The 13,897-nt window shown below is 31.3% G+C and overlaps 3 protein-coding genes across 8 annotated transcripts; 1 reads left to right on the top strand and 2 right to left on the bottom strand.

Annotated features, from left to right (window-relative positions):
- Positions 1-2,007: 2,007 nt before the first annotated feature.
- Positions 2,008-3,279, bottom strand: Rpl23 (ribosomal protein L23). Its single transcript, XM_078179819.1, has 4 exons — positions 3,183-3,279; positions 2,865-2,948; positions 2,390-2,518; positions 2,008-2,261 (listed from the first exon to the last, which is right to left on the bottom strand). The coding sequence occupies exons 1-4, from the start codon at positions 3,193-3,195 to the stop codon at positions 2,065-2,067; spliced, it is 423 nt and encodes a 140-aa protein (XP_078035945.1). The 5' UTR covers positions 3,196-3,279; the 3' UTR covers positions 2,008-2,064.
- Positions 3,280-3,597: 318 nt separating this feature from the next.
- Positions 3,598-6,877, top strand: LOC144469474 (metaxin-2). Of its 3 annotated transcripts, XM_078179818.1 has the most exons (4): positions 3,599-3,758; positions 4,042-4,621; positions 5,163-5,363; positions 6,147-6,877. In XM_078179818.1, exons 1-3 carry the CDS (start codon positions 3,713-3,715, stop codon positions 5,323-5,325), a joined length of 789 nt encoding a protein of 262 aa, XP_078035944.1. In that variant the 5' UTR covers positions 3,599-3,712; the 3' UTR covers positions 5,326-5,363; positions 6,147-6,877. The 3 variants fall into 3 exon arrangements, with proteins under 3 accessions (XP_078035942.1, XP_078035944.1, XP_078035943.1); XM_078179816.1 differs by lacking the exons at positions 5,163-5,363; positions 6,147-6,877 and adding an exon at positions 4,745-5,156 and having other exon boundaries at positions 3,598-3,758; XM_078179817.1 differs by having other exon boundaries at positions 5,163-6,877.
- On the bottom strand, positions 6,427-13,862 carry LOC144469473 (uncharacterized). 4 transcript variants are annotated; one of them, XM_078179811.1, is made up of 8 exons: positions 13,166-13,862; positions 11,696-11,930; positions 11,239-11,379; positions 10,902-11,148; positions 10,270-10,826; positions 9,806-10,162; positions 9,644-9,739; positions 6,427-9,568 (listed from the first exon to the last, which is right to left on the bottom strand). In XM_078179811.1, exons 2-8 carry the CDS (start codon positions 11,906-11,908, stop codon positions 9,503-9,505), a joined length of 1,677 nt encoding a protein of 558 aa, XP_078035937.1. In that variant the 5' UTR covers positions 11,909-11,930; positions 13,166-13,862; the 3' UTR covers positions 6,427-9,502. The 4 variants fall into 4 exon arrangements, with proteins under 4 accessions (XP_078035937.1, XP_078035941.1, XP_078035940.1 ...); XM_078179815.1 differs by lacking the exon at positions 13,166-13,862 and adding an exon at positions 11,471-11,578 and having other exon boundaries at positions 11,239-11,395; positions 11,696-11,831; XM_078179814.1 differs by lacking the exon at positions 13,166-13,862 and adding an exon at positions 11,471-11,578 and having other exon boundaries at positions 11,696-11,831.
- Between the last annotated feature and the right edge of the window lie 35 nt (positions 13,863-13,897).

Genomic DNA, 13,897 nt, shown 5'->3' with positions numbered 1-13,897 from the left:
ATTGTAAATATCCCAAAAATTTGTGGTAACTAATGTTTATAGAATACGCATAACTGTGTGTGTTGGAAACAGATTATGAGAATCGCGTAATTAATCGGATAGTAATTTAATTGAATCGCGCTTTTTACATTAACTTAATAATACTTTGTATCTTCATTTACTATACAGATTGCTGATCAATTCGCTTCAATAAAACAACATTTAATTAGATTAGTTTCCCCTTATCTGAAATTCGATCTTAATACTCAATATGACCTAAAGTTATCCAATCGTAGGTTTAGAGGTTAACACATAGGATACGCGATCGGATAATGCAAAGTAGATTTGAATGTCGTGACAACTGCAGATAAAAGAATGCAGTTACGCTACAGCGCGCGACTGTACTTGTGTTGGTAGTCAACGATTATCAACAAATCAGACAATTGCTTTGATCTAACAATCGTACTTACCAATTAAATAAAAGATCGATGTCTTCGCAAGTCTGATGTAGTCATCTATGATAAAACCGTTGTTCCTCTTCCTAAAACTGAATAATGAGAAAATTGGTCATTACGAGCAAGTCCACTCATTAAAATAATGAATTCAGAATAACCGATTTATGTAATACAACTTTTACAACGATTAATGACTATATACTGTATTATTTTTTAAATAAATCTGAAAAATAACGAACATTCCCTTGCTAGATACTCGAAACAAAGGAAAGACAGTCAACTCTTTACCTATGCCGGAAATGAATCAAAGTAATGTTTTTGCAATTCTCGAATAGTATGGCATGCTCAACAAAACTGAATTAAACATTGAATTTTCCTGTTTACGCGTAATGTTCTGCAAGTAAACACAATGACTTCGTTTGAAATGATATTATTCCTTTGTAACGATCTTCGATTATATAGAATTCAAGGGAAGCTTTTTGTCTTGAGAATTCTAACCTCACCTGAGAGTGAGAGAGAGAGTGCGATTATTTCGAAGATCTCTGGACCCGTTACTCAACAACGCGAGATGCACGCACGCGAATTAAAAGCACCATTTTATGTTCAATAGCGAATCGCATTGTCTGTAGCTGGCCGTTTAACAAATACAGGCAATCACTTGATAAAATCGTAACACAAAAATCTACCTCGCTTTCGTTTGCCTGATGTCTGAAGCGTCATCCACCAGTTGGCGCTACGATTGAGAACAGCTGATTTCTCATGCACGTGCGCTATATGCCAGCATCTGAAAACCAAGATTTCTCGTTAAAGACTACAATCTGATTCTATTTGCTTCTCGTATCAATCTATAAACGTTGCCTCTTAAATTGAGGCAATGTTTAATGTAATTGTGACCAATTCTTCAAAGAGAGAGATTAAGTTTATCAATGATCGTAATAACTGTCTATACTACTCTTAGCACATAATGGATTATACAAATAGGATGGAGATTGTATCTTCTTCTTTCAAGAAACTGTAATAATAACAGACTACAATTGTATTATTTCATATTTCATATTTACGCAGTTCATTTTTTTTAGGAATAGATTAAACAAAATTGTAGACTAAATTCAACAATTTATTACTATTTGTTTGTAAACACAGTTTTTAACCTTCTTTTCCATTTTTTATTAATACCTTCAATAAGATGTTACGTGACCATCGAAAATACTTGAAACCGAACAGGATCTCATGATCAAGCCAACAAAGTGTGCAGATTATCTACGGCATATACACTTCTTGTTTGATATCCTCACCGTTATTCCGTTTTCCTATTATTTACAAACGAAATTTTAAAGGCTGTCAATAATCAAAATCTGTAAATTATATTCCTTGCTTTTTTTGTACGGTTTCTGCTCTTTCCAAAATCCCTACTATCTTCTATGATTTCACATTTCAAGTTAGTATTTGTTTCTTATATTTAATCTAATTATGATTTTATACTGCTAGGTAAATTCAATTTACTTGACAAAAATAAAATATAAACAATAAATATAAAAAATACTATAACTATAAAAAATAAATACAAAAGAAGTGTTGAGCAATTGCTCAAATATATTTTATTAAGGACAATAAATTTATACAGTATGTTTTAAGCGATACTGCTAGCATTGGAAGCAATCCTGGGCCATAAATCTGCACATTCTTTTGCAACAGGTCCTGTAATAGCTGATCCTTTCATTTCACCTTTATTATTTACTATAACACCTGCATTGTCCTCAAAGTATATAAACACCCCATCCTTCCTCCGAAATGGTTTCCGTTGCCTTATTACCACTGCAGGCATCACTATAATAAAGATAACTTGTAAATACGATATTTAAAATGTAACACATTACATCGAGGTTGAACTACAACATGCACTAAACTGAAATCCATAGCAAAAATAATATAGTTTTCTTTCAATCAAAATTTACCCTTTTTTCTGAGTTCAGGCTTTCCCTTTTTCACCGTGGCAACAATCATATCACCTGATCCTGCAGCTGGAAGGCGATTTAATCTGCCTTTAATTCCTTGAACTGCAATGACATATAAATTTTTTGCACCTGTAAAAAAAAAATTGATGTTAGATACTCGTATTGATAAAACTAATATGCACTTTATCTCTCCAATATTAAATGAATTCATAGAAAACTAACTGTACTAGAGATAACTGACTATTAATAACTGATTCTTCATGAAATTCAGTTTTTTTCATGATAGCTTCTCAAAAAACTCTCATTACATAAATTAACTATTAACAAATAGCTCCCTTCTGAATTTAGTAAAAATATTTTGTGTACAATGTGTTAATAACTGTAAATGACAATCCACCATGTGTTATTCTCAGCCATAACATGTTCAGTTTTTAAGGTTATATGTAAGTTCTGTAATTTTTTTGAAAATACTCACCAGTATTATCAGCACAATTAATGACTGCTCCCACTGGTAAACCCAGTGATATCCTAAACTTCGCTCCTGCAGAACCACCACGTCCTTGAAGAATAAGAATTTCACGTTAATTGTTGATATCGATGGACACGTCTAACGCGGCATTTACTCCCAACATAAACATCGATTTTTCTCAATTCCACCAATATTAACGAAAATTTATTTTCGCCATTACACGTCGTCAACATTATTATATCGTTTTCAGAAATAATTTCAAACTGATTATTTATTTTCCGGTGGATTTCTCTGGATTCTTTTCAGTCACGAAAACCGACTTACCTCTCTTCGACATCTTGGCGTGCTTCAAAGAGAAAGAATTTGCTGTTTACAGCGCACTAGTCGTTGCGCAGCCTGTGTTGAATCGCTTCCGGCGCGGGAATGGCTACAGTATTCAAATAATTAAATCCGCTATCCCATACATAATCGCGTCACATATATTTATGCATTTAACAAAACATAAGTGAATAAAGTAAGAATTAAATAAATATTAAAAAATATGATTATAAAAAAAATTGATTTGTCTGCCTATACAGTAGAATTTAGTTATGAAAGTGTTTAATTTATGTAGTTAATTGATTAATAATTAATTTGGTTAAATAATAGTTATATTTGTATTTACAATTGATCTTGAATTGCAACATTACTTAGTATCAAAACGTTAATTTTATAAAATATTGTTGATCATCAGAAAAATCAAAGCAGAAGTTTGACACTACCGACACTCGTCTGTCCTGTCATTTGACGAAGTTGAAGAGTAAAGAAAAAGATTAAAATTTTGAATTGTTGTTAAGACATTATATAAAAACAAAATGCCTAGTGATCTATTAGAAGATACTATTAATATGGAATTAGAAGGTAATTTTTAATTCGATTCCTACAGATATTTTGTATCATGTCTGTTTTGTGCGATACTTAACCTATTTATTGAGTAATCTATTGAGTAATAGTGCTTAAGTACTGCAGTTTTTATGTATCCGTTCATAACAATTAAATGTTTTCAGATATGATACTCATGGATAATAAGCTTTATTTTTTTATATTATTAGTACTTAATTTTATTACAAAGTATTGATTGTATATCAATAAAATCGGCTCTGCAGTCTATGAAACTTATAAATCGCTCTTTTTTTCTGTTTAGCTAAGGAGGCATTGCCTGATGTGATACCATTGTATCAACCATTTACGGTTGAGCAGATACTATTACCTGATTGTGCAAATTGTTTGGCTGTAGAAGCTTTTCTTAAAATGTGTGACTTTTCAGTTGAAATAATATCAAGATGCAATGCTGAATACATGTCTCCCACTGGACGAGTACCATTCATTAAATGTGGATCACTTGTACAATCTGAATTCGATAGAATTGTATCTTTCATAGAAAGTAAAGGTAAAAGTTTATCAAATGATCTCTCTGCAACTTCTAAGGCAGATATGAGAGCTTACATGTCTCTAGTAAATAATGTACTCGTAAACGCGGAATTGTACATTTGTTGGGTTGACGAAGAAACTTTAAACAAAGTCACTAAAGAAAGACATGGAAGTGTATATCCATGGCCTTTAAATCACTTTTTAAACTGGCAGAAAAGAAACGAGGTCATAAAGAAACTGAATGTACTTGGCTGGTACAGTAAGAGCATACAGGAAGTATGTACTGAAGTTGAAAATTGCTGTAAAGCTTTATCCGAGAGACTGAATGGCAATGAATACTTTTCTGGAGGAAAGTAAGTATAAATTATGTATTTAAATGCTATTAGTTTTATTTTAAATATGATATAAGTGATCATTATTTTAATTTTCATCTAATATTTATTTTGACAGTATTTGTATTCTTTTTAATTTAAAAGGCCCACAGAATTAGATGCACTGGTATTTGGTCATATCCAGGCTCTACTCAAGTCCCACTCTAGTCCTTGTGTACAAAATATTGCTACACTTATAAAGCAATTTCCCAGGCTTGTTAATCATGCAAAGAGAATAGAAGATAATTATTTTGAACAAGCTTTTAATGAAACCACTGAAGAATTTGAAATTCTTAGTAACCCATCCAAAGATACTTTCTGGAATTCTGAATCCCTTGAATCTCTACCACCGCTTTCAGAAGACTCTTTTGAACTTTGATTTTTCCAAAGACTGATTTGTTATTATTTTGTTACGAAGTTTACCATAGTACATGAAATATATATGTTTATATATCTCTCGATTATTTATTCGTTTAGTTAATCAGTTCAGGATTGATCAACTTTGTTATTTAATTACATTTAGGACACCAAACGAATTAGACGCCTTAGTCTTTGGACATGTTTTTTCTATACTGACGACACATCTACCTGATAACAAACTGGCGAATATTATGCGGAAATATACGCTGCTCGTGGAGCACTCCAAACGCATTGAGATATGCTATTTCCGGCGTCCAGCGAACTAGATAGAATTAAACTCGAACTTCGGATACATCGAGCTCAGGTATACCGATTGCGTTGACATTAAGTTCCTATGCTTCGCTCGTGACATTCGCAAAGATGAGAATGTGACGCCGACACTATGCAGCATTCAATAAATTCAGAGAAATGATTTTATGAAACTGGTACAGTGTGTGATACAGTAAACTACAGAATTTCTTAGTTAAATGGGATTACCTAATTATCTGTTTTATTTGTTGTTGTTATGAAAACACTATCCAAAACAAAGTTTAACTATTTCAAAGGATATGTGTAACAAGAGATTTTTTATACACTATTAAATAAGTCAGAGATGTAGGTGAATCCATGAAGCTGAAATATCTTGAAAAATTACAATAAAAATGTAATACATACACAGTAGAAACTCTCTTATCTAGAGGTTTATTTTTGTAATATGCTGCTACCAAAACATTCTATTATCTAAAAATTTCATTGTAATCTTTTACTAGGCGATAATGTACCTAATTAATGTAATGTTTAAATAATAGAACGTTTGGATACTGAAATATTGTAAAAATAAATGTTCGGATAAGGGAGTCTCTATTGTACTATACCATACATTGATACAAATGCAAAAATACCTGAGAATAAATAATTATTACAGTGGCAGTAATAAATGTGTTTCAATGTGTCTGAAGTTCGAGCATGGTGGGATAGTAAAATTGTGTAGATAATAAGAAAGTATTGTTAGTTAACTTGTTATAACTGTTATTTAGAGAAAGTATATTAATATTGAACATAAAATGTATTATCTTAAATATGTAATACTGCACGTGACATTTTTCAGCGTTTTTCTCCTCAAACAATAGGGATCAAATAGAGTAACAAAACGTTGGAGGCGTGAAGTAAGTAAACGCGACTTTGGATATTTCCAAATGTATGTTCTTGGTATACTGCAAGAGTATATAACCGACGAAAGGTTTCTAAGCTAAATGCATTACAGAAAGATTTGTCGGAAATAATAATAAATATTTATTCAATAATTATTGTCAATTTTGTTTCCAAGGATTATTTTAATGTACCTGTTATCAGCATTCATGTTATATATAATTTTTTCATTAAGCGCCACTAAAAGCCATTAAATAACGGCAAGTGATGTTTCCGTTATAAATATTGCTTATATGATTGTATTTTTAAAAATTGTATTTAAAACGACTTACTTTTATATTATAAAATACTACCCAATCTAAGTATAAGTCATTGATACAATGTTCAAGTGATTTTATATCATACGAAACTGGTTCTGTAAATAAATATTTAATATTTATGCGATTTTACATCACTATTATGTCTGTATTTCTAATAATTAAGCTAAATCTGTTACATACTTCTTGTCTCCAGCGTTCGGTTATACAGCAAATACCGATTGTAATTTTATATTTTAATGAAATATCGACATTATTAAAACATTTATGTACTAAATCAATTGTAAAGAGATATCTAACTTATTGAGGTGTCCTCCTTTGTAAATGTATTTTGATGTGCTGGCATGTTACTAAATAAAAAGAGATGATCGCAGTTTCAATATAACTTAAACCTTACCATATCCAATGTTAAATGATTAATAAAAAGAATAATAATACAAACGTTTCTTTCGCACATACATAACAAGCATGTATTTTTCTTGTATAATCTTCCTACTTTTATTTTTAGTTCACGATCATATCCGTGGTTGACAAATATGATTGAGATTATACTATTACAACTTACACAGAAATGTAGATTTAGTATTTAAACAGAGGTGTAAGTGATTTATGATTGATTATCAAATGAAAGTAAGCATAGAAGTCATTGTATGAAATGAAGACTGTACAGAACAAATTGTAGTAATGGAACACCGATTCCACTTTTATGCAACATGAATATACAGAACTTAAAAAAATGACTCATTTCAATAAGCCTCGTTCTACAGTATGATAATAATACTTTTTCTTATCGGGTCTATTAAAAGATCTATCAACAAAGAATGTTCAATTTAAACAAGAATTCAAGCAGTTCTACAATTTCTTCGTAACAGGATCGATCTTACACATCTGTGAATTTGTAATGCGAAACATATCGTGTGATCTTGAAGTATAGCAAGGACTACAAGATATAAATTCTCACATTCTTCTCGTTCTGCTAAATTATTTTGCATGGATGTTTTGTTTTGATATAGGTCTCCGTCTATGGATTACACGCAACTCTATAATTTTATTAAGTGTAGTTATAATAATATAGTTGTCACACTCACGCGCATACAGATACATACATATTGTGTATTCATAATCATCATAGAATTACGAATATAAATACATATGCATTCAAATAACCTGCGATCTATATTGATTTATACTTGTAGTGCTCAACTAAAGCTTCAACACTTATAGTTTGAATACACTGATCAACCCTTTCGTTCCAGTAGACTCACTTCTATAGCATTTTTGTATTACATGAATCACTGGAATTTTATTCAATTATTTCTATGTAATATATGACAAAGCAACAATAACTGCGTGAAAATATAATTAAATTTTGATAATATAAAATCAACTAGAGTTATCAACAATTTTTAAGAGTTACTATAGTCACTTTTACGAACGAAAGGGTTGAAGGTAATCCGTTTGAGATCATATTTGCTATAATGACTATGCTTGAATCGAAGACGTTGTAGCTTCCACTACGATACAGTAAACAAATATATAATAAAAAAGGTTAATAGTGACAAACTATAATATGAATTTGTTTTAAGACGTTATTCCAACAGATATAGCTGACGTTATTTGTGCAGACAGGTTTGCTAAAAACACAGTCAAGTTGAATTAGTCAACTATAAATACAATGAATACAATCATTTTTTTGTACTGAAGGTACGAGCTCAGTATTTCCATTCATGGATTTCCTGTTACATGGCTATGATTTTCTTTTTCGCTATGTATATATATATATATGTATGTATACACAAACATATGCACGCTATACACATGTATACATATATACATATAAGTAAAAATATTGTGAGAAACGGAAGATACTTGTGTTTATAACTGGAAGTTTGCTCTATATTCATTTTTTTATCTGTATACTACAACTATATTTTCTTTCTAACCAATGAATTTTACTATTTTTTTTTTATAGCTATTGCAATGATCTTATCTTGTGAGTGTTAGCTTTTTAAGCTAGTTTCGTGATTAGATAAATGTATATTAGGTGCTTCGCATACTTTTGTATGTAACGGATGCAATTAACTTTACAATTCAACTATAATATTCGTCTGTCTAAAACTAAGTTTGATAAGTTTCACGTCTTAAATTAAAAACAAACAGTTGTGAATACATAATCGTGTGTCTTTTGTAAAAAGTATTCAGCACATTTTCTGAATTTTATTTTAATACTTTTGTATTGATAATCGTTAAATGAAATAATTGTGAGTTTTTGATGAAAATATGCTTTAGGCATCTCTCAATTTCACACTATGTACATAATGATATAATTTACATTTCTATTATTAGGTTCCTACAAAGGTACATGTAAATTGAGGGATGCCTGTATTTATTCAAATTTTTACTACTAGAGCTCTTTTAATAATGAATAAATGAACCTAGTTTTCTTCAAAATTTTTACGGAAAATACTAAAAATGATATACAGTATGAAAGGTATAAATAAGCTCTAGCAGTCAATGTTATTAAATCTTGATTGGTCTGTGAGCTATAAAGTTTCGTTATCTATCATTTTAATTGATTGGTACCTGCCCAAAGTTTAATAGATATAGTTTCTAATATTTACTATGTTGTTGATTGATGATTCTTAACAACGCAATTTCAAAGTATTAAAATGTTAATTTTCAAATGTCTCACATTAATGTTATAAGATTAATTTAGACGAAATTATGGGGGAAATACTTCTTTGAGAAGTATCATCCATATTTGGACGATATAATACAATCAAATTCATCATGAATAAATCAATATAAATATCCTTGCAAAAGCAATTATTTCTTCTGTTAAACATCTTTTTCACTGGACGTACTTATAAATATGATTATTATTGCAAATTATATAATTTTTTGACGTGTATTATTGCACGCATTTTTATGATGTACATACGTATAAATACCTATGTAGGCTGATTCTTCCACATTAATATTGTGCTTAGTACCTAAATTAATCTGGTGGTAAAAAACTAAAAAGTCGAAACTGTTCTCTAATGCGTGGTCTAACATCTCCTCCCTACAAAATTAATATTTTGTACATTAATAACGGTATTGCACAGAAACAAGTTAATTATTAAATACGAATACTCACCCAGCTTACTAAGTTCTCTAAAAAAGGTAACAACTTCATTAGCTCATTATCCGAACGGTCAGCGAACCAGCTCTCTATAGGGATACCATTTTCCAACTGTAATAGAAATATTTGTTAAGAATAAGAAAAAATTCCAAATATTTTTTACCAATTCATATTTACCTGATATCCAAATGCTTGAGGACTATTATCAATAATAACAGTTTTGGATAAATCTCTACCCAATATAGACAGATCTTTGATATAATTTCCGTTAACACAAACACAGTGTTCTCTGAACAGACGATACTTTATCAATTTCCTTGTTGGATCTAACAGATTCATTAACTTGTTTGCGTAAACACGCTTACTCGCGGTAAAAAGAATGACTTCGTATAATGATGAAACATGTTCTAAAAATTCACGAAAGTATGGTCGTGTTCTGACAAACACGGTGTATGTTACATCTTGAAAGACAACTGGAAAACGAAACGCTGCATCCGAAAGTTCTTGTAAACTGCAGTGAACCAACGTTTCATCCTATATAACAAAAATATATATCTCTACTCAAAAATTCTTAATTTTTTTAGTTCAAAAGGCCATTCAAAATTTTTATAAGTTAAAATTCGGCTCGAAAGTAAACGTACCAAATCTAATACTAGACTAAATTCTGGACTGCTGCGTGTTTTAAGTGGAAGAGCAGGACATCTAGCTCTCATTGCCGGGGTTAAGGGTGGTAAATGCTTGATGAAGACATAAGGGTCGAATGGCTCCCAGTCTTCCTGAACATGAGTAACCATATTCTCTACATCGCAACTTTCTACTATTTCCTCGCTTCCGACCTCCATATATTCGCCATCATGGTAATCGCTATCGATATCATCGGAATCATATTTTTCCGTAACGTTCCCATTTGTGTCAGATGAATGATGATGATTTATACTGTACATGGTTGATGCATTATACTTCGTAGTATTAAACCCTGACTCATATTTCGGTGAATGACTGTCGAGTGAATATTGATTTTTCGATAAATTACTGCTATTCTCATTATTGTTGCTAAGTGCGTATTTTCCATTTGGAAAATACTTGTCTGCTGGGAAAGTACGAGTTCCATACATAGATGTAGAATGTATTAAATTATAGTATTCATCAGGTGTGTCTGTTTCCAAACAAGGAGCAGTGTAATAAACTGAACTGGAATCTGTAATCAAACGAAATAGTATTTAATTCATATTTCAAATAAACTGATTCATAGTGTCACAATGAATTTGTGTACCATTATTCTTGTTTTCTTCATCATCTAATGCACATGAAAGGTCTGTGTGTGATCCTATAGATGCTGGAGGCATTAGATTTGTCAGTGATGATACACTTGGAATGGAAGGCTTGAAATCATGTATAGTGGATATTGAGGAACAGCAGGCATCTGTGTTTAAAATCGATGAATACAGGGATAGAATAGTTGTATTCCAGTTTTCTTTAGATTCTTCAGAAACTTTTGATACTGTTGTGCATTTTGATGGCTGAAAGGATTGTAAATCATACAAGTTTCATCGCGTAAAAAAAAATGCGTCGTAATCTAATTAGATTATTTATGATTTTTAATAACTTACAGCAACTGCATCTTTTTGAGCTGATCGATGTAACGGAGTTGAAGTAACCATTGACCGCTTTATGCATTTTCTTCTACGAGGTCCTCTCTCTCGTCTAATAGGTGTAGACTTCGCAAAATGTAAAACATTTTCTTTACAAGCCTACGAAGATAACAATCTTTTTAACAAAACTGAATTGGCTTCCTTATAGTAACCAAATGGCTTCGATTGTAGGTCTAACAAATCTAATTACATAACATCCTTGTGAGTTAGTCAGTCACTCTTTTTAACCATTAATCGCTGATTAGTTAGAAAGTATTTCTTTTTTAAGAAACAGTCAAGTTTTGTTTTAATAAATGACCTGCAAAGATCATTTATAATAAGCGAATAACAGTACCATGATCATACGAAAGATGAATGTGTCATGTACACGGAAGATAATTCAAGTTTCTAACTTAAGTAACTTGTTGATGCTTACTTCTTTCAGGAAATGTGTGCATCTACGTCTCCAGCGTGTTAATCTGCTGCATTTATTTGGTTTATTAATACGATGACTATTATTACCAATTGATGGAAGTTTCCTTAGACTGCTGAACTGTATTCGATGATTTGAAATTTTTGATCTGGATATACTGCTTATGTTTAAACGACCACGCAGTCTTCTGCTAACATGTTCACTTCGTAACCACATTTCAAAGAAATGTCTAAATTTCCTAAAACAAATTATTATACTTGTAAGACATAACAAAGAACATAATAACAAGTGTTATATGTGTTTTATTTCTTTTTGTTCAAGTGAAAATAGAGCAAAGTAGAAAATATGAAATATTAAAGATGTCTTGTGTTTTATTTGTATCTTTATTAATATAGTAACATGATTCATATATTCATTCACCTCTTTCTGATACATATTTTACATAAGAGCACATCAGGCTTTGACTAAAAATATTCTCCTACTACTAAGTGTGATAACTGATTTAGTAATATGCTATCTTTAGCAAACATTAAACGCAGGAAACATTTATAAGCTTAAATGAAATGCTTCCTATGTAGTATTCAACAATCTACTATTTCAAATGTTTCCATTTGATTAAAAAAGCTATATTAAACATATATTTAACTAACACACCCATCAACATCAAAATCGAAATTGCATTATAAAAGTGGAATAATATCTTTGCCAATATAAAGCAGTCGTATATATATACGTATATGTGATAGACGCATTTAAAAATCTTCTATTTTCCCCAATCATTAATTATTCATATCCATTAGATATGTCATACATTTTCTGAAAAGCATCGCAATTAACATAAATTAAAAGTCTTGTTACGATGACATAAATCATCGCTCAAGCAAGAATAATTATACAGTCGTGTTAAAATCGAGCTACATATCAATCGAAACGATTACATATAATTGAAAATTCCGAATAATTAATATTTTATTATATCTCAGAAATTGCGCGGGAAAGAAATTCGATCGTATCGTAAAAAGGGGCGTTCCTGAACCACGATTCCTTGTAGTACCTGTATAGATGCATGTATACATACAAACGTTCGAGCGTCACACCAAGCAAAACACAGACAAACGCGCCTATGCACGCACACATACAGCATACACTTATAAGTATATATCGATTTATATGCGGTGTAATACCCGGTTACGTTTTCGAACGTTTATGGAAAAACGACAGTCAATTCATACAAGAGACCAATTGATCGTCGAGAAATCGAAAGAAAGTCGCGGGAAAAGTCGCCCATATTCGATAGGTATTTTACTTTACAGTCCCAACATCGGGTACAAATCGATCGAAAGTTTGAAAGTGCAATGTTGCGCCGCGGTAGCGGCGGCACCCAACAACAATCGTAACACCTGAAAATTCGCGCGAAAACTATTCGTCCGGGATGGACACTTAACCGATACACGAAGTAATGCTATCGCTTACCATATCTCTGAAGTAACCGGCACGCTCGTTAAACACAGAAATAAGTCGGCACGTTATGTTCGTACGCGTTTCATTCAAATCCCTCGCTCGCGTTCACTTTTCATCCCCCCGAAACTAAACAATCATGGCTGCGGCGTCGCTCGAAAATACATCATGAATCAAAGGAGATACTTCTTCCTATTCGATGTATTTCAAGATGTTGGCACGACAAGAAAATTTATTGTATTTATTTATTATACGACAGAAAAATTTATGTTGAAGAAGTAGAATTATTATTTTGCGACACGGTTTTACTGAAACTTGATTTACTTCTAGAAGTTTTCCGGTTACCAAGGCGACATCTACCTTTTGAAGAGGCTTCCTTCTAATTTTTACAACGGCGCTTGCCCATTAAAAGAAATCAAACCAAGTACATACCACTCGCAGAACTATGCTATTTACAATATTTTATGTAGATCAAAATAAATTTTATGTAGTGTTATTATATGCTACAGCTACATTAATCACGACTATGCCATTGTATGCAGTAAAGAACAAAACTGAGTCAGTACCTTTTAAAACAGGATAACTTTTTTAAAATTCGATCAATAGACCGATTGATTAAATTAGTTCTTGTAGTATATCAAAAAATTCGTCACTTGATAGAATTTAAGAAAAAGTAATCGATTTTGAAAGGTGTATGTTTGTTTTTGCTCATCACTGTGGCTAACATAATATAAATGTGTTACAAAA

This window comes from Augochlora pura, chromosome 4, assembly GCF_028453695.1.
Source record: "Augochlora pura isolate Apur16 chromosome 4, APUR_v2.2.1, whole genome shotgun sequence".
In the NCBI taxonomy this organism is placed as follows: Eukaryota; Metazoa; Arthropoda; class Insecta; order Hymenoptera; family Halictidae; genus Augochlora; species Augochlora pura.
Note: the sequence above shows the minus strand (reverse complement) of the source record. Positions and strands in the feature narration are given on the sequence as shown.